General features: G+C 40.8%; 1 protein-coding gene across 2 annotated transcripts in view; it reads right to left on the reverse strand.

The window, feature by feature from the left end:
* Positions 1-8,016: 8,016 nt before the first annotated feature.
* PDE10A (phosphodiesterase 10A) overlaps positions 8,017-23,125 on the reverse strand; it is a 4,065,478-nt gene continuing 4,050,369 nt past the window's right edge. For both annotated transcript variants that reach the window (XM_044069581.1, XM_044069571.1), the window contains exons 21-22: positions 12,182-12,270; positions 8,017-10,580 (exon numbers count right to left, since the gene is read on the reverse strand). In XM_044069581.1, coding sequence (XP_043925516.1) covers positions 10,463-10,580; positions 12,182-12,270 — 207 coding nt within the window. In that variant the 3' untranslated portion in view covers positions 8,017-10,462. The remainder of the gene's footprint in view (positions 10,581-12,181; positions 12,271-23,125) is intronic.

Genomic DNA, 23,125 nt, shown 5'->3' on the forward strand with positions numbered 1-23,125 from the left:
GTAAAAAAAGTACCTTTAATTTTATCAACCAGTTGTGTAAATCCTTACAGTCTATCACTCAGCAATAATGCAAAAGCAGGAAATGTATCTTAACTTCATTCATTTTCTTCATTACATTTTATTTACAGTGACTTCCTTAGCTGGAGATGAAATTACATGTGCTCAAATTCCAGTTTTTTTTTCACTTACATTTACATGCATAAAGAGCATCCTATTTATAATGCACTTAAAAGTGCAAGTACAAGAAGTTTTTACAGCTTTCAGAGGAAAAAAAAAACAATTAAAAATAAAAATGAATGTTCAGGCCAGCTTGGATTCATATTGAATTCTCTAGTGCAACTTTCTACATATCAAGTGCTTTAAAACTCTTCTGAGCTCTCATACAGCCTTACTTCTATTATGACAACCTTGTTGCAACAACATAAAGTGTTGGGAGAAGTGAAAGATTTAACCACTAAAAACAGTCATTTTATATTGATCACTGGTGCAGAAATCCACGGCAAAGAAAATTTCTTTGTTATGTATACCTTATTTAAGATTAACTATAATAATCCCAAAGCAATAAATCTTTTTTTTTTCAGAAGTGATAACACTCATTCTAAATTAGGTGCTAAGATATGATAATTCCAATTCAAAACAAGAGATTGTCTTGCTATATGAAAATGCATCTCACTTTTTTAGCAAAAGTTTTTCAAAGGGGCATTTTGAATATGCTTTAATCTGCACTTGTTAAAATACACTCAATGAAATTTTGAGGAGAAAAATAATAATTAAAAAAAATGTTAATTTATTAGGATCTGAATAGCATGGAAACATAAAAATAAGCCAAAACACTGGGTTTCAGAGGGAGTCTACTGACAAGGAGGTATTTTTATATGAAGTTCAATCCAAATGTAAAGTTTCTTTGCTCTGTGTAATAGCATATACCGCATCATCTGACAAAAGAGTTCACTAACTTACAGGTATTAATGGTATACAGTATAATGACAGACCACCCATTTTGTACAGCCTGATGCATAGTACATTAGGAAAAATAGTGATAAAACAGTTGTAGTGGACAACAGCAGAAAAATCTGATATCAGGTTAGTCTATAATTAAGGGCATTCTTACTCTTCTTCGAAAGAATTGTAATAAAAGACAGATGTCGTAACTCCCTCAAGGATTTCTAGTCCTGACAGGGAGCTTCTCACAGGCAACCAATGCCAGAAGAGTGGCAAAAGAGATATATCAACACATCCTGACAGAAAAGTCATCTAGACGGAAATGAATCAACCAGAAGGTGTCTGCTCTGTCCTCATAAATGTCATCCTGTGACAATAAAACCTGTCTGATGGAAGTATAACTATGCATACATGTCCATGTGGATATGTTATCATTCAAGAAAGATTACATGTAATCTGTGCTTTTCAGTGGTTGTTTATAATCCATATGTCCTGGAAGATACTTTAAATCGGTGGTAGAGAGTTGTAATGAAAGACCATAGTCATAAGTTTGATGCTTTAGTGATACATTAAGATGAGGTGACTCCCTCCTGGTCATCACATGTATTGTGCATGATGAAGTGCAGGCTGAAATTTTAACTCTTGGTAACTCAAATGGCACAAATATCAGTGTAAAAAATATTCAACATGCTGATATTCCAATTAACTGCTAGACACAGTTTTAGACTGCTGCAACCAGTTATCTGCATTGTCACAAAACACTAACCATTCATTAAGCCAATAACAGTCTATCCAAAATGAAAGGAATCAACATCTATTCATCAATGGTGAAACAAATCTGGAGAGTAATGGGCTTATTAAAGTGAAAATTTTCAGACCTCTTGTGGAAGACATTGAAGAGAGTAAAAGGCAATATTTTCTTTGTAGTAAATGAAATATGGGTTTCTTATTTCAAGTATCAAAAGAAGACGTACCACACAAGCTGCTCTCAACTAAATCAGGGTGATCTGAAAAATCTCCATGCATTTAAAAGCTTTGTCTTTGAGAACATCCAGTAGCTAACAAAAGACTAAAATGACAACTTCCACTTGTTTCACCAAAGACTGCTTATTCTAAACCAGCAAGATGAAACTGCAGTTAAATGCTCTTTGAAAGTGACAAGTACAGTCTTCAGTGAGCAAAGGAACTGAATTACTAGGGGATGTTCCACATTTGGTAAGCAGACAGATTAAAATGCATTTCAATTTCAATGGAGAAAATGTCTTCCTTTAAATAAAAGGTATTCTCCAAATCAGCTGTTTGTGGTAGAGTGCAGTACTGCTGACAACTTCATCCTGGAAACCCACAGACCGACACTTTCTGTTCAAGAACCAAGCTATTATGTTTTACTGAGATACTTGCATCCTAGTCATGTCCCCATCTATGTGATGGACAACAATATAATAGGCACAAATGACAAGGAATGTATCACTGACAACTGCAACTGTAGAAGCTTGTAAATGAGAACTAATTAAATGAGTTTGATGCAGTCCTTCTGGATCCCACTTATGGATGTATGGATTAAGGAAGTGGCATAAACTGTGCCTGGAGACCTGAATGGAGCTGCAAATCCATAAAGATGTTTACCATATGGGTAAGGCAGAGAGATGTGAACTTGTTTACATGGCATAATTCCTTAAACAATGCATCTGAAAAAGTGTTCACAGACAAGTCCACTTACCAGATTAGCAGATGAAAAAACAATGAAGTACCACCCCCAGAAATGAGGACAGTATGGACATAAATGCTCATAAATGTTAACAGCATTAACCACTTCCGCTACCTTTTCTGCTAGAAACACTTTAAGCCTGCAGTCTTAAGGTTTCATCACAAAAGAAATACAAAAAGGAACATGTCATGATATTAGGTTAGCACTTGGTGGCAGTGATGCTGTGTGTGTAAATTTGCAATGCTTAAAGGGGAATTTAAAGAAAACTATTTAAAAGCAAAACCAACATATCCCAAATTTCCCAAAGTTAATCTGGCTCTTTTCTTATTTAGCAACTTGACTTATGACTCCTTCATAGTACTGACAAATTTGTGAGGCTGACATCGATTAGGAACATCATAAATTGTTGTGAAAATAAGGACAACTAGTAAGCAAACCTCCTGATATTGTCCCCATTAGAAGATGACTGTTGATAAGTGATAATGAACCCAAAGGGCCAAGAGGTAATTTCCTACTGTAAATATTCATTCTTTGATATGTAATGCATATTAAACAAATGCATAGTGACATAACATGCAAGACAGAGGGGGACAACTAAAGAGATAGTAGTGTGTCACTGCTATGTCCCCATAGACCTTAAGCAGATAAACTATTTGCCACGGCCTTGATCTTGGAGTGTCTAGATCAGGAATTACAACCCATGTTATCTCCACAGAAATGTATCTCTTCAGAGCAAGAGTAATTTAGGCCCAGCCCTAAGAAGCTTTTCAGAGCCAAGACAACATCCTTTACTCTTGATGTCTCTAAAGACCTATAATTAGGATGTAAAAAGTATTAAAAATACACGTCTACCTGAAACAGGCCTCCATTAATACTATGCACTTGATGGTATCCTTAGAACCACTTAAAGATGAAAAGACTTTAAACAAAGTGTTCAGGCCAAAAATAAAAGCAAATTTTTGCAAAGTGGGCAGGTATGGAGAATAAGTAAGGTAGACCTATGAGCCAAATTATCTGCCCTGGGCTGGGGAACAGTTGCCAAATATAGGTTTAAGTACTAAATTAATTTGCTCAAGCCACATTGATAATTAAATGTACATTCAGTAACAATAAATGCACCTTACAATGTTGATGTTTTCAAGCATTCTATGTCACTTGTTTGAAAAAAATGAAAAGATATTTTCCTGAAAAAATGGATATAATTTACCAAGTGGAATGTTTTATCCCCCTTTAGCTGGATTGAACCCAATGCCATGGTAGAATATGACTTATTTCCCAATACATCTAACATCTACTTCAACCTTATCTTTTGTGGCATATTTAATCCCTCTAATGTCCTGGCCTTCACAACTCCCGCTATTAAAGTCAGAATGGGGCAGTGCCATAACAGTGATGCATTGTCTTTCTTGTACAGTTATCCACCAAGGGACAAGTCCATTTTCAAACTAAGGGTCACCAATATCACAAGAAGAAACCCAAAGTACTATTTTGTTGTCAAGTACCACTCCAAGGTTTCTGCCTCATTCGACAGGGCAAGAAGGAGATGGGACCAGGTTTTTTTGCCCTACAGCTGCCACTCTGATCTTCCTAGCTAAAGGGCACAACATCCATTTAAGTACTAGCCTTCTTAGTGAGGGTTAAGGAAATCATTCATACATAGACAGAACTGCTCTAAAAGTAAGCCCAATAACTACGATTATGTTCCTCAGCAATAAATAATAATGCAGCCACCATCCTGACACATGATTTCCTAGACTCTCTATCAATTGCTGCTTTATTAGTGCATGATCTCAGTTTTGAAGGTTTCTTATCAACTGTTGACAGTCAGGAAAAGCTTTGATAACATTTGAGTGGTACATGAACTGCCCTGATGAAAATCCAATGAAGGAGCTACATAAACATATTTTACAATATGGTCTTACTGTGCCAATGAGGTAGGGTGCACTCACAGTCTTAATAAATTGAAAGCAAGCATATGCACACATTGGGGAGCCCATCAGAACATGAAAACTAAGGTGTTGAGCAAAATGCTGGGAGCTAACAAAACATATACTGTGTGAGTTGTAAGATGGTTGCTGGCAAAGAAATCTTTGCAGAGTTCTAATTCAGAATCCCTGTAAATAGACAACTTATGGTTTCCTAAAGAAAGATGCTTGCATTTTAAGATACCAAAATGGGTTCAATAAGAAATATGAATTAGGTTGTAGCCTTTGAGTTTCTGGTAATATGGAGAATTCTTCATAGAAACATAAGTGAAGTCAGGTTAAACCTCAGCATCCATAACAATGTGCTTGCATGGAACACAACAGGTAGTTCTCTATCACCTTCACCTGGGGACAGAGGGCTACTTTTGGCTGGAGGTAGGTACATGGCTCTCACCAAATTCACTAAAGATAACATGGCAGTAGATGTGGTCAAGTATGGGGCAGTTGTTAGTCTTACCAAGCACACCTCTTAAGGCCTAGGCTAGCACTTATTTTCTGGGGCCAAAGAAACAGCCACAACTTTCTAAACCATAATTGCTTATCTGGCTACTAACTGGAAAGACCACTGTCAGCACTTAAGACCTCTTAGCATTACCAAATTGTATTTTGATGTCTTCTCTAGGAAAGAACAACAAGAAAAATGGTGCACGCCAGCAGTACTTAAAAACTGAATACAAGCAGCCACTTTACAAGTAGGAAAAATTAATACCTTCTTGGGTTCATTTATTCAGTGTAGACTGGAGCTATGTTTTTTATCTGATTCTCATTCTTTGCATGAAAGCTGATGCAAATTGTAAGGCTAAACAAAACTGTTCATATGTGAAGCTTAGAAGTACTTGAAACAACCTAATTTGTTAGGCAAGAGAAAAGATTGTCCTTCTCTGAGAAAAAAGAGAAACAGTCTTCAGTGGCAAACCATTCCTATTGTGTAAGAACTGTGGAGAGTCATGAATAAGCTTTTCTTGTTCTGGCATACTTATCACAAATCTAATCATCAGCCTCAAAAATGGTTCAAAAAACATCAAATAATAAACAGAATGAAGTTAAGATTTTCTGCTATCAAGGTTGCATGGCCACAGGTAAAATTGTTCCTTACTTATGTTCTTTTTCTAGGACTCATGCTTATGAAAGGGACCCTGCATAAGCTTGTACAGTACCATGCTTATACTCTATGCATACAATGGAAAAAGACCCTTTCCCACCAGAAACATTGATAAGAGAAGCAATAACTGCTCTCCATGCATTTCCCACTTAGTAATCAACAGGTTGCGCTTCTCCACATATCTGGACAGGAAGTTGATGTAAGTAATCTACTGTGAAAGATGAAGACGTTATCTAATATAGCTCAACAAGCTGTGATTATTGCCCCAGTATAATAAGCATATTCATGCAACTCTCATTCCCTGACAACTTCAATACAAAAAACTCCTATTTAAAGCTGCACAGGCCACAAAACTATAGTTTAATATATGTGCTGCAATAATCAGAACTTCATTATGTAAATATAACTGTGAAAACAGAGTTTTTCCTGTTTGGAACTGCATCTTAGTGGCAGAAACATCTATAAATAAATGTTTTAACAATACATCTTAAGTGGTCAAAACAACATTCAAATGAAGACTTCTGCAGATAACATATTCACTCATACATGGCGTGTATAATTCATCAATACAAAGTATGTGCTTATGTCTTCTGATAATAAATAATTCCTCATGCTTGTACAGAGCAATACCCTTAAACTGTTCACTAGCCTTGGCACACATTTTGCTATGATGATCTGGTTCTAAATAAAAAAATCTTTTATTTAAAAAAAAGTTGTAGAAGAAAACAATTATATCTCATTAAATCACAGTTTTGATTTTCCTTCACCTCTTCTCTCTCAGCTGATTCAACTGGGTCTTATAAATAATTCTTCTGCATGCTGTGGGTTCCAACTGACAGGATTAACTGAATAAATTGAAACATCTTCAAACGACAAACTTTATAAGCTTAAAGCGCCCTCATGGAGCCACTACATCTTCTCAACTCATCTGAGATAGCAGCACATTAGCTTGATCATAAAATCTCGCCATGACAGCTGAAGTACACACACATTGCTGTAATTCATGTACTTGAGCTTATCACATTATAAATGTGACAAAAAAGTTTTCTTGCAGAGGGAAAGCTTTTCTGCACCATCATATGATAGACTACTTTCTCCACCTCCCTTACTTTGCTACTCTCACTACAGTATCAGTGCACTTTGGAGAATGAGCAGTCACTGACGGTCCTCAGTAACAGCACCATAACATCTATCATGTCTTTCTTCAAAGTACATCAACCACATATCACCCACAGCTTACTATCACGTAAGTATTACGATCATGCTTCTTTCTGAACTGAGTAAAGAAATGCAAGCAGTGGCCATTTCAAGCTACCATGCTCAAGCAACAGCGAGTCACACTTTGTTAATCCCAGTAAGTCTTAGTAAGCCCACCCACACCTTACTTTGGAGTGGTCTCAAATTCATTTTAACTGCTGTCCCTGTCAAGAGGATAGCTATGACCATTACCAAATCATTTACATGACACACAATACACAAATCGATTTCCAGTAATGATGAACTCCACATACAAAAGGCAAAAGCATGCATGAAAGCTGGGCTCCATCCACGTGCAACATCCTCTGTAGCCAATGAGATCTCACCTTGACACTACACCTAGATGGAATCACAAATGTCTGAACCACTTTAATCTGCAACCATCTTTCAAGAAAAAAGTCATAAAAAGTGAAATAAAAAAGGGAAATAAAAGTAAAAGTGAGAGCAAGACTGTTGCAGTCAAAGGCTGTCACACACACGATGTTTTCATTTACTGGTCTTTTCCCCATGTTAAAATAAGAAATAATTGTAATGCAAACGGTTATGTCAGTACTTGGATTTACTGATTAACTTAATTTACATACACTACTGAGTGTTGACAACCTATATATGTTGGGAATGGTACAAAGAAGACTTACATATTTTAATCAGAGACCTGTGAAAGGACAACATGCCCTAAAACTTTTTCCCTTCACAGGAGAGCAGTTTCAACTGATGCATGAAAACACAAAAACATATATGGTTACACATTAAAAATCATGTCAGAGTAACAGAATTGGTTTCCAAACTGGCTTTCATCAGAATACAAAACAAAACTGTCAAAAAAGGAAATGAATTAAATTCGACTAAACACAAAACAACAGTCATTACTCAAAACAGTGCATTCATACATAACAAAATTAAATAAAATATAGTAGTCTGGTAAAATAAAGTGATGCTGCTGAATTTTCTAAAGAAAGTTCATAGGTTCATAGGTTAGTACTAAACTAACTGCTCTTGTGAGCCGATTTAAGCCTAGCCAATGATCCCTTGTGAGACACAAACCCTGCACCTTGCGTTTGTAAGGCAAACACCTTAAACATTAGGCTACCCTCCCAAAGCAAAACATATACATTTACCATCCACACTAGATGTTAACTGGCCACAAAATTGATGCTGTTTTTTGCGGAGCAACAGTTTAATTACAACTAATTGAAACTTTTATAATTGCAGTTTCACAGCACCAGTAATCATTACATTATTTTATTTTGGTGGCAGTCTGTTAGAATGCTAAAGGATTTAAAAGAAAAGTATGATGAGAGTCTTACAGGGTCCAGACAGCCATTTACCTATTCCGGAAAGCATTTCACAGTTGCCAACAGCACCACATTTCATGTGCAAAGGCTTAAAAATAACTGTTAGTTTCACAGTATTTATCTGTCATTCCTTCCACAAATTCAGCCTCCTGAAAGCTGTCATACCCGTCTTTGTGGACAAAAAATATAGAAACAGACAAATTCATAACTTTCAACCAACTTCAGCATATTACTTAAATTAAAAGGTGCATTTTGGTCCTTCCTTTGTGGTAACTATTCTTTATTTCATAACAGTACTGATTAATATAAGCATTTGTAAGACAGCCCCCAGCTACCCAAAGCACCCAATGTTCACTACGTGTGCTGTTTCTGGGTATAGGTATATTCAGATATAGCAAAACCCTGCTGTCACTACTTCATAAGGTTAAAAGAAAGCAGAAAGAACAGCAGCAGAGGAGATGAAGCCAAGCTTGCAGATCACATGGCATTCTGAAAGGTATGTGTGTTAGCAACAAATAGCTTTTCTATTTTTCTTAAGCTTCCTGCATCAGTTCTACATTCATTTCTTCTGCCTCTTACAATGGAGTTATCCAGCTCATGGGATGAGCTGTGCTGCTCAAAGCATTAAAATTACTAGGTCAACACCACCGCCGTCAGGATTTCTTGCAATAGCTGTTTCAAGACAGTCTAGACACCCAAAGTTTAGTTATCTCCACTGTTGTAGTCTCCTACTGACTTCCTGCATTTGGTATGAAAACCTTGACTCTTCCAAGTCAGAGATTTTTTTCTTTTTTTTTTTGAAATCACAAGAGCCAGGTTAGTCTGGAAATTTGTTCACAGCTATTGTCAGAAAACCAGCAGGAACACGTAATATACAAAGCGGTGTTCCTTACAAAACTTTTTATCATTAACTTAGAAAGCAATCTAGTCATTCCAATAAATCTCCAATTTCTGCAGTAAACAATGTTTTTCTCTACAATCTTAATAAAACTCTTTGGTTTTCAGATTCTAACAAGGGCACAAGCCAAAAATGTATGATGTTACTTCTGATGATATACAACAAACTTCAACACCTTTGCATGCCCAGAATATAGGCACATCACTGCCTCTGACCACAGCTTTTCTCTGTTGGAGGCTGTCAATCAAGCAGTAAAGCTAGAGTTACTGCAGCAGAAAAGTGCATTTACAACTAAGGAATTATCATTTATTTAAAATGGATATACTAAGAGGAAAACTGGCATGTCTATAAAAGCCTGTTTCTAGCTTTGTTGGGAGTCCGATATCTACTAGAAACTGTGATGTGTTGCTTCCTGAGCAACAATATGCCGCACACACAAATTTAACGGAAAAAATCCAGACAGTGGTAAAAAGCATAACAAAAACAGACACCTTTGGATGGCTTAACTGTTCCATGATTGTTTGGCAAAGCCATTTTCAAGGCTCATTCAGTTCAGTGAGTATCACTCTCTCTCAGTCTATTAAAAGCCCTCTCCTTCTAGTCAGCCACTGTAAAGACCCAGCAAAGCAGTGGTTGTGAGAACCTGTAGAGCTGATCTCTTAAGTGCAAACCCATAATGAGAGCAGTCACAACATTGTCCTGGTTATGTGCAATGAAGCAAGTGCTTTATAAGGACTATATTTTTTAGCCTTGCTTCTGGAAGTTGCTTTTTTGCAATCTGCAGCAAGAAATAGGCTGTATTTGATTCAAGTACTGTTTCTCAATATTAGATAAAACCCAGAGACCTACCAGTAAATAGTTCAGTCTCATACTATGTACATTACATTAACATTCACACGACCATGTAAACCATCCTACTGAAAGGTAATATACTTTCCTTTCAACCAGCGCAGGCATTAAAGCCAAACCCAGTATTAAAGTACCATGTAGCAAGTTACATCTTTACTAGAAAGTTATATAATAAAAGTACCCTCTTGTTGTATTGTTTACATTAAGGCTGCAGCAGTATAACCCACGTGAAGAGGCCAGTTTTCTTTATTCACAAACTGTCCATTCTTCTTCTCATCTGGCAAATCCACTATCCAGGTGGCCTGATAAGCCACAGTGATGAGGTAAGTCCTTCAAGTTACCTCCACTTGGCAGTTCACTTTCTTTTTCCACAGCTACGCATTTAACAGCATGCCTTTGGGTGATTGGCCAACAGTTTCCAAAAGTTCAGTTGTCGATTTTCACTGGAAGCGATATGGAGGACTCTGCTGAAACAGAGGTGGAAGGAACCCATACTGAATCTTCCTCTCCACGTACTATTTTCTCCCACTGACTGAGATTGTCTCTAAATGAGGGTAAAACAAAGACAAATCAGAAACATGTATTCACTATTATACCCTTCCAGTTACAACATGTCAGGTGAAGCACATAATGATTTCAAGACAACCTGTTTAAAAACAAACACACAAACAAACAAAAAATAGCTAAAAATACAGATTTTATTTATTTTTATTTTATTTATTTTATTTAACATTTGTTGACCGGGAAAGTCCGACTAGGTTCCACAGATCCTGTTTTCAACGGAGGCCCAGGGAGAAATGCTCCAGAAGCATGTCTTTAGAATGTGGGAGGAAACTGGAGTACCCAGAGGAAACCCACGCGAATGCAGGGAGAACATGCATACTCCACACAGAAGGCACCCCAGCCAAGAATCGAACCGGAGAACCTTTTGCTGTGAGGCGACAGCATAACTGCTGCATCACTGCGCCGCCCTATTTGACCGATCTAACCCTTCAGTAACTTGTACAAGGGATTCAGCACTCACAACAATATGGTTATCTGAATAAAACTGAAATATCAAAACATTAACTGGAAAAAAAAAAAAACATGCCAAAGAATGTTTTTCTCCACAGTAGGGATTTCACTGCAACCCTGACAATTGCAAGGATGCAGGAATACAGCCAGAGTTCTCATTACAGGAAAGAGAAATAATAAACATGCCTCAGCTCTGACATGTACAACAAAAGTGAGGAAATTATCGAGATTCCTTCAAATAGGACCCAGATAATCAGATGGGTATTCATACATTCACATCTGGCATAGCCCTCCTTATGAAGGGAGGTACTGTCTAGAATGGGAACAGGCAAGGCATAATCACAACATTCAGTAGCCTTAAACTTTCTATGACTCTTAAGGAAATAATCAGAATGATACAGCTGCCTCTTCTGAATCCAGAAGAACCTCCTATCATGTTGTCTCTTCAAATTGTGGTGTTAGGAAGAGTGAAGTCAGTATATAGTTGCCTGTTTCAGAGCTGCTCTCTTGTTTTCAACCTTTGCAGACTTACCTTCTTCTTCTCTCTGGCTGACAATAAGTAGAAGTATACACACTGTATACTGCAGAAATAAAGAATAGATTCTTTTTCAGTATTATGCAACTAATGCCCCATAATAATATCATCAGAAGTCATGGACAAGCATTTTTTGACCACAAACTTTTTCAGGATAATCATTCTACTAAGGTTAACTAATACAGGTTAGATGATACGGATTTAAAAATAATTTTTAGTGAGTTCTAACATATCAGCCAAACTGCTGATTTAAACTTCTCAGAATGCATGCAGTCACTGTCCAGTGATGAAAGGAGTTTAAAGCACTATGTCTTCTGTCTACATTTACTTCTGTGCAGAGCTGCTGCACTACTCCTCTGCTGCATGTTTCGTATCTTAAACATACAGCTTTCTGGCCTGATAAGTCTCTCTTTGTTTAGCTGGAAGCTCAAAGGACTTCACATCAGAAGTCATCACTGATGCAGATTAATAGTAACCATCAAATAAATGATTAATATAAACAGTTCTGTTAGTTTCAAGTGAGTTATTCAAAACCTTGTTGTCAGGGATAACATACAAAAATGTAGTTTAAATTACAAACCACTGTGAATACCTACTTGCAAGCTTGCAGTAGTGGAGAGGTTGGGGGAAGGATTTCGCTCAAGGTAGAGTAACAAGGAATAGCAACTGCATTGTAGAATCCAACCTGCACAGAACAAAAACAGCTTATATGCAAAATAAACAGCGAGAGTAAATTCAAATGACATTCACTGTATGTGTTTTATTTCAAAACAAAAAGATTCCCAAGCACAGAAGGAAAAAAAAAAACAAAATTTATAATACTTTCCTTTGGGGGTGCGGGGAGTAGGGATAGAGATATCCTTTAAATTACTACAGGTAAGTAACCCCTTCTCCTCTTAACCTAGGAGTGTTACAGCACTTATTCCTAACATACAAGTATATTTTATTTACTCAGTATGGCTATCAGATTTACTAGCAGTACCCTCCAGTGCCTTTGTCCCTCACTCAGCAGGTTTCATTGACAAGAGCTTCATATCAGGTTTTTATTTAATATTATGCTTATTCCACTTCAGTTTTTTTAAATATGGACATAATGACCACCTCTGAATATGGGCAATAATAAAAAAAAGAAGTTATGTACTCACCATAACGTTCTATGCTTGTTGTCCATCTTTCCATTCATTCTTACTTGAATGGGCTTGGAGCAGATCCTCGGCTCCGACTCGGCCGAATACACCAGCTGGAAGTCTCAAACTTGGCTCGTGGCAGGGTAGGTATCCCATGATGCAGTGGTGCAACTATCCAGATCTTGTTTGCTGCTAACAGTAATACGGAGTAATATAATGGTATGACCCCAGGTCAAGGAGAAAAAAAGTACAGTTTTGTACCTACCATAAATGTAGATGTTCGAGGATCCACATTGCTGCAGTCATAACCTGTGGGTAGTCCGCTGTCCTCGGTCGGCCCGAATACCAAAGTGTTAGGCTGGCGTCGGTCATGGTCGCTCAGAGCTGACGTCAGTACGCAGTAGTATTTAAGCGCATGACCGACGCCATATCCTCAGTCTTTCTTGCCCCAGATGTCAGAAGGCCTAAAAAGGAAAAGCCATAGCCAAAATAGAAAATACCCAACAACCAACATAGAGAAAAAAAATAATTATCCCAAAAGAAACGCAGCAACCCCAAACTATAGAGGGGAAGGAGGGAGGGAAAATTGGACTGCAGCAATGTGGATCCTCGAACATCTACATTTATGGTAGGTACAAAACTGTACTATGTTCTTCGTCTCACATTGCTGCAGTCATAACCTGTGGGTAGAATCCCAAAGCAAAGGTAAAGGGAGGCTGGCAAACTAAAAAGCATTAAGAGCTGCTAACATGCCCTGTAAAACTGCAGTGGCAAACCCAGCCCTAGACTTGGAATAAAGAGGGAGATGGTAATGTTTAGTAAAAGTGTGCACTGAACTCCAAGTAGCTGCCTCCAAAATATCCTTAGTAGCTACCCCCTTAAAAAGGCAGTAGATGTGGCAGTAGCCCTAGTGGAATGAGGTCTGATCCCAGCAGGAACATCCTTTCCATGATGAGAATAACAAAAGGCAATACAATGGCCAATCCACTTAGAAATAGTTGGCTTTGAAACAGCTTTCCCTTGTGAACCCAAAGCAAAAGAAATAAATAACTGTTGAGTCTGCCTGAACTCTTTAGTTCTGCTCAAATAATAGCGTAATTGCCTGTGAATATCCAAGGAATGCAAGACTTTTTCCCTTTTATTTTGGGGGTCCGCATAAAAAGTAGGCAAATGAATAGACTGGTTTAAGGCCACATTAGAAATAACTTTAGGCATAAAAGTAGGGTTAGTACACAAGGACACCCTATCCTTATGGAATATCAGGAAGGGTTCAACTGCCATAAGAGCCTGCAATTCAGATACCCTCCTAGCAGACGTAATGGCCAACAAAAAAGCAGTCTTCCAAGACAAAAACTTCAACTCAGACGTAGCTGCAGGTTCAAAAGGAGGTAAAGTAAGCTTTTCCAACACAAAATTGAGATCCCAGGAAGGAGTAGGAGCTCTACATGGGGGTCTTATGTTTTTTGCCCCTCTAAGAAATTGTTTAAACAAAGGGTGAGAAAATAAAGGAGGGTCACAATCATAGTGAGCAGAAATGGCTGCAGCATGAACTTTCACGGAGGAAAAAGACAAACCCTTGTCTAGTAATTCAGTAAGGTACTGTAGTGTAAAACTCAAATTAGGCACTGAGACATCAAAGCTCTTTGCTGTGCTCCAAAGAAAAAATCTCCTCCATTTATCAGCATAAACATTTCTAGTACTGGGCCATCTGGCCTCCAAAATGACATTCAAAACCTGTTGAGGAAGTTGAGACCCCCCAGGGTCTAAAACAGAATACGCCAGGCTGTTAGATGCAGGGACTGTACCCTGACATTGAGAAAATGATTGCTTGACTGGGACAACAAGTGAGGAATCGGTGGCAAAGGCCAAGGAGGCTCCTGAACTAAACTCCTCAGTAGAGGATACCAGTGCTGGCGTGGCCAATCTGGTGCTATTAGAATCATGCAAGGCTTGTCCCGCCTGACTTTCAAGAGTACCTTGGGAAGGAGAGGCAGAGGAGGGAAAGCATAGACGTGAAGGTTGTTCCAACTGAAAGATAGAGCATCCACTTTCCAAGCTTTTGGGTGAAACATCTTTGTCCAAAATTTTGGCAGTTGGAAATTTAGTGGAGAAGCGAACAGATCTATGTCTGGAGTTCCCCAAGCCACTGTCAACTGTTGGAATACGTGAGGATCCAATTTCCACTCGTGGGGATCCACAATTTGTCTGCTCAATACATCTGCTAAGGAGTTCTGTGCTCCTGGCAGAAACCGTGCTTGAAGAGTGATGTGCAAACTCAGAGCAGTCTCCCACAATATCATAGCTTGTCTGCAAAGAGGGTAAGAATGGGTTCCCCCTGCTTGTTGATGTACCACATGACTGTTGTGTTGTCTGTTTGAATCAACACCTGTCCTGGTTGAAGTAGGTCCTTGAAAGCCATCAGGGCAAATTGGACTGCTAACATCTCCTTCATGTTGATATGCAAATGCTGTAGTCTGGGAGGCCACGTGTCTTGAATCCATTTCCCATTGAAGTGTGCTCCCCAAGCCAGGTCTGAGGCATCCGTCGTTAAGATCTGACTCGCCTCTGGTCGGGTCACAGAGAGTCCCTTGTTTAGGTGACATTCCTGAGCCCACCACAAGAATTCCTTCTGGATGCAAGGTATTATCTGAATGACAGTGTCCAAATCGTGGCAGTGTTGAGTCCATACACTTTTGAGATACCATTGTAGCTTCCTCATATGCAGTTTGGCATTGGGAAGTACCAGAATGCAAGATGTCATGAACCCCAAGGCTTGAAGGACTGTCCTTGCAGTCAGCCTGGACAGTACTGATAATTGCTGGAAGTATAGGTGAAGATTTCTTTGTTTGTCCAGGGTCAAAAAAGCCATCTGAGAGGCTGTATTCGGTCTCACACCCAGAAAGCACATGTCTTGAGAGGGTACTAGACTGGACTTTGTTTCGTTCACAGAATACCCTAGGCACCTTAAAACTGCCATTACATACTGTAGATGTTGAAGTAACTTGTCTTTGTCTTGAGCAAGAATCAGGCAATCGTCCAGATAAGGATAAATTTGTATTCCCTTCAGTCTTAAGAAAGCTATTACAGGAGCCAGAACCTTTGTGAACACCCTGGGCGCAGTAGATAAGCCAAAGGGCAATGCAGAGAACTGATAATGAGAAGTACCAGCCAAAACGCAGGAATCTCCTGCAGCTGGCCCTGATAGGAATGTGAAGATAAGCCTCTTTGAGATCCAGAGTTACCATCCAGTGATCTTTGCCTAGCAGAGGCAGAAGTTGCTGTAATGTTAACATCTTGAACTTTGGAATGTCTAAGTATGTATTGAGAATGGACAAATCCAGAATTGGCCTCCAAGTGTTTCCTTTCTTTGGCACAAGGAATAGGCGAGAATAAAACCCTAGGCCTTCTTCTGACGGAGGTACCACCTGGATTGCCCCCATCTGCAAAAGCAAAGAAATTTGTTCGTGAGCCTCCAGCCTTTGCTGAGGAGGTACATCTGGCATGCCTTTGAAAGGAGGAAAAGTGTGAAAATAAAACTTGTAGCCTTGATTTATTATGTCCAACACCCATTTGTCCTGGGTGACCAAATGCCAATTTTGTTTGAAAAGTGCCAACTTTCCTCCTAGAGGAGCTGCCAGACAGGAAGAATCTGGCAGCTGGAGATACAGGTCATTGGGTCTGTTTACGAAAAGGCTGACCCCTGCCCTCACCAGAAGATTGTGCAGGAGAACTCCAAGTCCTAGGTCTGAAAGAACCCTGAGCGTGTGCCCTGCCCCTACCACGTCTAGACCTGCCCTTGGACTGAAAATCCGAAGAAGGGTAAGACCATCCTCTTGCAGGCCAATTCCTGCTAAACTTAGGGGGCTGCACTTGCAAAAATTCCTTAACCGTCTGCATAGACTTAGCTTTGTCTTCCATCTTTTTCAAAACTGACTCCACAGGAGAACCAAAAAGAACTTCAGATTGAAGAGGAGCATCCAAAATTCGAGCTTTAACATGCTCTGACAAATTTTGATCCTTAAGCCAGGCATGTCTACGAATAACTGAACCAGTAGCAGCCACCCTGGAGGAAGCCTGAAGAGCATCGAAGCCACACTGCAAGGAATGCTTACCAACTTGATCTGAAGCATGAACTAAGTCCTGCAATTCCTTACACTCTATACCCTCAGATAAAGCATCTACCTTAGATTTCAACTGACCTAACAGAAAGTTCTGATATTTCAGCATGTGAAACTGGCAATTTAAAGCCCTCATAGCTAATGTGGAGGAGGTATACACTTTTTTACCCCACCTATCCAAAGCTCTAGAATCTTTATCCAGAGGAACTGGATTCTTAACTACAGAAGCCCTGACACCCTTAGGCCCTTGAATAATAGTTTCCGGGTCAGCTCTAGGAATCTTATACAAATATTTATGTGCCTCTGGAACTCTGTAATACCTGTCTGGCTTGACAGGGGCAGGGGGTAAAGAATCAGGATTAAAGGAAGCTTCAGAGAAAACATCCTGAACAACATCTAAAACAGGGGGAACAGCCAAAGGTCTATGTTGTGGCAAAAACAAAAATTCCCTAAGCCTCTTACGAGAATCTGAAAAATCCTGACCTTCCCACTTGAAATGCTCCCTCATGGAGTGCAAGGTTTCAGAAAAGGAAAAATCCTCTGGAGGAGAAGCAGAAGGACAGGAATCCTCTGCATCCGAATCAGAATAGGGAGGAAAATCCTGGATATCCTCAGCTGAGGACTCAGAGTAATCTGAGGAATGCTCCAATCCCTCTAAATCTGTCTCCACCCTAGGCCTCTTCTCTGGAGGGGGCATAGAACCCCTGATCAAAGTAATCAAATCCTCTGCCATTTTCAACATATGTTTTTTAGGAACAGAGCCCGAAGAACTAGGGCTGTGGCCTGTACCAGAAAGACCAGGTCTAGCCTTAGCAGGGCCTTTAGTGACAGAAGTAGAAGGCCTAATAACCTTTTGTAAGGATGGAACCACAGAAACCTGAGAAGCCCCCTCGGCCTGACCTAACTCCTGAGAGGCCAACTCCTGTAATAGTAAAGGTTCCCCTTGGGATTCAGCCGAGACCTCGGCTGGATCCACAGATTCAACTGTAGATTCCATAGAACCGGCGTCCGCAACGGACGACTCATTCGGTTTAGACTTTAAAGATTTATCTTTTCGCTTTTTTGCGGTAGCGGGCGTCGGAGGATCCGACGGCATGTTGTAGTTACACCGCTTACCGAAAACAAGCCTAGCACAGTCTAATCTGCGTTTTATGCTGCGCTTATTAAATCTAGCGCAAAAGCGACACCCGACTACGTCATGCTCAGGCCCCAAGCAAGGAATACAGAGAGAGTGATAGTCCCTATGAGGTATCTGTTTCCCACAAGAAATACAATTATTAACTTTTTCTGACATCTGGATTAACTGAGGCAAGAAAAGACAAAAATATTCCCCAACGGAGTACTTAGCCCAACTTGGTCTTCGGTCTGAAACTCGAAAATTGAAAATTTCAGAACGCCGAACGGCACTTGCAAACGTTGCTTCTGCTTCGGACCACGTGGCAAGAAAGACTGGGGATATGGCGTCGGTCATGTGCTTAAGTACTACTGCGTACTGACGTCAGCTCTGAGCAACCATGACCGACGCCAGCCTAACACTTTGGTATTCGGGCCGACCGAGGACAGCGGACTACCCACAGGTTATGACTGCAGCAATGTGAGACGAAGAACATCAAACAGAGTCAAAGGAGCTCATGTATAAGAGGAAAGGTTACCACCAGGTCCTATAGGAGTCCTTGGATGGGGGAAGGGGGGGTCATAAGAATGAATGGTGAGATGGACAACAAACATGAAACATTATGGTCAGTACATAACTTCTTTATGTTATCTTGTCCTATCTCGCCTTCATTCTTACTTGGATGGGACAGCATCCCTAGCATCTTTTTCCCAGGTGGCTCATGGGAGTACCTTTGAGCACAGTGGAACCAAAGGAGGCCCTGTCCCTGGAGGCCAAATCAACTTTGTAATGAGTGATAAATGTGTGAGGATTTGCCCAGGTAGTGGCAGCACAAATACTGTCCATAAACATTCTGGCCTGGAAAGCAGAGGATGTTGCTAATGTTCTGGTTGGGTGACCTTTAATTCTGAATGGTAACTTTCTATTACTGGAGGTGAATATAAAGGTGATACAACTTGAAAGCCAATTTGAAAGGGTGACTTTAGACACTGGCATACCCTTTTTGCTTCAGAGAAAGAGATGAATAATTGGTCAGTTTTCTTGAAATCTTTGGTTCTATGGAAACAGAATCTGAGCTGTCTATGCATGTCCGATTGGTGGAGTTTATACTCTGCCTTGTTGCTATGATTGGGGCAAAATACCAGGAGCTCACTGGATTGATTTAGCAAACCTTAGGTATAAAGGATGGATTAGTCCATAGCAATACCCTATCCTTATGGAAAATCAGATATGGTGGTCTGACTGATAGTGCTTGCAACTCTGAAACTTTTCTGGCAGATGTTACAGCTACTAGAAGGATGGTCTTCCAGGAAAGAAATTTGAGGTCACAAGATGAAGAGGGCTTGAACGGTGGCAATGTTAGTTGAGCCAGGACAAAATTTAAATCCCAAGGAGAGAGTGACTGTTTAAAAGGAGGTCTCAAATAAGGAAGTGCCTTTTAAAAATGCTTTACAAAACCTGTGTGACATTAGGTTAGGAGTATGCTCACCAATGTGGAAATTCAAAATTGCAGCCAGCTGAACCCCAATAGTTGCTGCAGCTGAGCCTTGCTGGAAGAGTTCTGCAAGAAATTCTAAAATGGACTGAATTGGAGCAGAAAATGGGTCAATGTTTCTAGTTTGCGCCCAGTGAGAGAACCTCTTCCACTTGCTAGTATATAGTTTTCTAGTAGAATCTTTATGAGAGGATATTAATGTGTGTTTGACTGCTGGAGAGAAGTTTTGAAGCCTGACTAAGTTGGGAAGTGGAGCAGCCATGCTGTCAAGTTAAGAGTGTGGAGAGAAGGTTGAAGTGTTCCTGACATATGAGTCAGAAGGTTTGGAACTGGGTCCAGAACCCAAGGCTTCTCCTGCAGATGAGGCCAGAGGAAGGGGAACCAAATCTGACGAGGTCAATATGGGGCAATAAGAATCAGCCTGCTTCCCAAGGATTTTGCTTTCTGGATGACTTTGGGTATGAGGGGAAACAGGGGAAAAGCATAAAGAAGTCCTAAGGGCCAATCGTGAACAAGTGCGTCTCTCAGTGTCTCCGCCGGAGGGGGAATTAGGGCAAAGTAGCTGCTGCACTTGGCATTCATGGCAGTGGCAGAAAGAACACAGCAAGGCTGGCCCAATTTTCGGAAAATCTTTTCCATTATGTTCTGGTTCAGAGACCACTTGTGAGGCATTACTATTGCCCTGCTGAGCTTGTCCACTATCATGTTGGATTTCTCCAGGATGTGCATTACTACTAGAAAGCGTTGGGAAGATATTGCCCATTGCCAAACTCTCAGAGCCTCTCAACAAAGTGGGTATGATCTGGTTCCTCCTTGTTTGTTTATGTACCACACCACCGACAGATTGTCTGACTGTATTGCAATCATTCCTAGTGGAAGAGAGTCATGGAGTGCTTGCAATGCCAGAAGCACTGCTCTCATCCCTAGAACACTGATGTGCAAATGGGCCTTGTGGTCTTGCCATATACCTTGGAATGTCCTTCCCAGACAATGCCCCCCCACCCTATCTGGGAAGCATCTGTGGTCACTGTAGCAACAGGTTGTCGTGGAATATAGGGTCTCCCGATGGTCACATGATTGGACTGCGTCCACCACCGTAGATCCTCCTTGCATGACTCCGTTATTCTGATCAGATAGGACATAGGAAGTGCTTGAAGTGACCACTGGGAAAATAGGAGCCATTGAAAGATTCTCATATGCATCCTGGTGAGAAGAACTAGAGTTATGGTTGAAGCCATTGTTTCTAGAACTTTCAGAACTACCTTTGCCTTTACTTGTCCTTGAGAAGAAGGTGAAGTATTTGCTATCTGAGGGCAGAAATTCTGTTGGTTGGAAGATGTTCCATCATAGAAACAGTGTCTAGGTTTGTGCCTATGAAGATAATATGTTGACAGGGCAACAATGCAGATTTTTGTAAATTGACTGTTATGCCTAGATGAGCACAAATTTCCAATGTCACATCCCTGGCTTGTTGGAGTAGATGCTTGGTGGTGGCAGTTAGGAGCCAGTCGTCCAGATACGGAAACACTTGGAATCCAAGAGGTCTCAAGTGAGCTGTTACTACTGCCATGCATTTGGTGAACACTCTGGGGGCTGTAGTGAGACCAAAGGGCAGAGTTTGGGACTGATAATGACTGGCTCCCAGCCAGAAGCGTAAATGACTCCTTGATGCTCTGTCCAGTTTTATGTGGTAGTACACATCTTGGAGGTCTACTGAGCACATCAAATCTTCTTTCCCTAAGAAGGGAAGTATTGACTGCAGTGTCACCATTTGGAACTTTGACTTTTTGACAGATTTGTTCAATTTGTTGAGATCCAGTATGGGTCTCAAGTCCCCTGTTCTTTTTGGCACCAAAAAGAATCTTGATTAAGTTCCGAATCCTATCTGATCTGCGGGAACTTTTTGGATGACTCTATTGTCTAACAACTTTTGGATTTCTATAGTTGCTTGCTCCCTTAGACTGGGTGGAATATCTGGGATTGTTCTGATTTGGGACAGGATGGCAAAAGGGAATGGAATATCCTCTGGCTATTATGCTTTCTACCCACTTGTCTTTTGTGATATTTTGCCAGGCTTCTGGGTACAAAGATAAACATCCCCCCGACTGCCTCCAGAGTAGAGCAGACGGGCCTCCTTTCAAGAGCACTGGTAGGGACATCTGCGAAAGGAATCACAGTCACCCTGGTTTTGCCGAACCCCCCGCCCACCTCTAGGACATCTACCATTGTTGCCGCTCCCTCTGCCCCTAGGGAAGGATTCACCTAGTGCATCTTGGAAAGCTCCCTGGGATCTTTTGAACCACATTTTTCCACTCTTCTGACCTTTAGGGTAAGGTCTTGACGATAATGAAAAACGTACTCCAATGGCAGAGAGAGTTTTCCATTCCTGCTCACATCTGGTGAGTGTGTCTTTAACTTTGGGTCCAAAAAGTGAGGAACCATCAAAAGGGGCATTAGTAAAGGTAGACTTAGGGTTCCACAAAATTACACAAGCGCATCCAGGAATGTCTCATCACGGAAACTCCTGAACCCTCTGCCCTACTCGCTCTATCCACTGCATAAGTTATCAGTCTCATGGAGGAGTTGATGATGGAATTTAAGGTGGACAGCTGTGAGGAGACTTTCTCAGTCACCCTCTCAGCCAATGAACCTTGTAGACTATTTCCCAGCTCCTTCAGGAGATCTCTTTGTAGACTTGTGAAGTAGTTCAGCGATCTGAGTGTAAAAGTCGCTGATGAAAAGACATGCTTCCCGTATCTGTCCATCATTCTAGAATCTTTGTTTGGAGGATGAACAGATGAGGATGTCTCAGAAAGGTCCTTCTTGGTGGCTGCTGCCACCACCATAGCATCTACAGGCACACCCTTTGTAAGAAAATCTTTTCTAGTGGGGGCTGACAAAAACTTGTTTGGCCTCCGAGGGACTGGTTCCATAGTGTCAGGTGATTCCCACAACTTTCACCTGACTAACTCCATTAGCTTATCAAAAGGCAGAGACACACAGGAGGCTGAAGGATGATATCCAAAGGTATTCAGGTACACTAACTCCTCATCAGAAGGGGTGATGGTTTTCCAGCAACCTCTCTGTTTTAGGATCTCAAGGATATCTGCAAATGAGATATCTTCAGAGGAGGACTGTGGGGACCCTTCTGACTCCTCGAGGTTAGTGTCTGAGGTGACAGACATATCAGGGGAGTCTATATGCTTCCTCTTGCATGCCGTCTTTCAAGGGGACTCCTCAGAAGGGTATTCTGGGGAGGCCTCGGAAGAGAGGGGTTCACCCGATGGGGTTCCTGAGGCTCTGAATCTCTGCTATCCTGTGGATGAGGTGGTGCCGAGACAGTAGCTGGTGCTTTGGGGGGACGAATTCCAGTATCCTTGTGTAGAGCTGTAGAGGGGGACAGCACACTCCTCATCAGCTCAAAAGCAGAACCCACTGCTTCGGAGGATATCTCCTCTCCGAGGAAACAGAGGACACCCCCGGTCCCGGAGAGACTGGCTCCGAAGCTGATGTAGGAGCAGGGCTCACCCGAGCTAACGTACCGAGGGGTAGTCTCGGAACTGATGAAACTCAGGTCTGAGCGTCCCCCTCGGGGCCGACCAGAGAACTTCGGCTCCCAGACACCCTGGATGGCACCGAGAGTATTGGAGCAGATATTGGTTTTGTAATCTCGAAGGGGGTCCTGG

The sequence above is a fragment of the Protopterus annectens genome, chromosome 1.part0 (assembly GCF_019279795.1).
Source record: "Protopterus annectens isolate FY-2018-M chromosome 1.part0, PAN1.0, whole genome shotgun sequence".
NCBI lineage: Eukaryota > Metazoa > Chordata > Ceratodontiformes > Protopteridae > Protopterus > Protopterus annectens.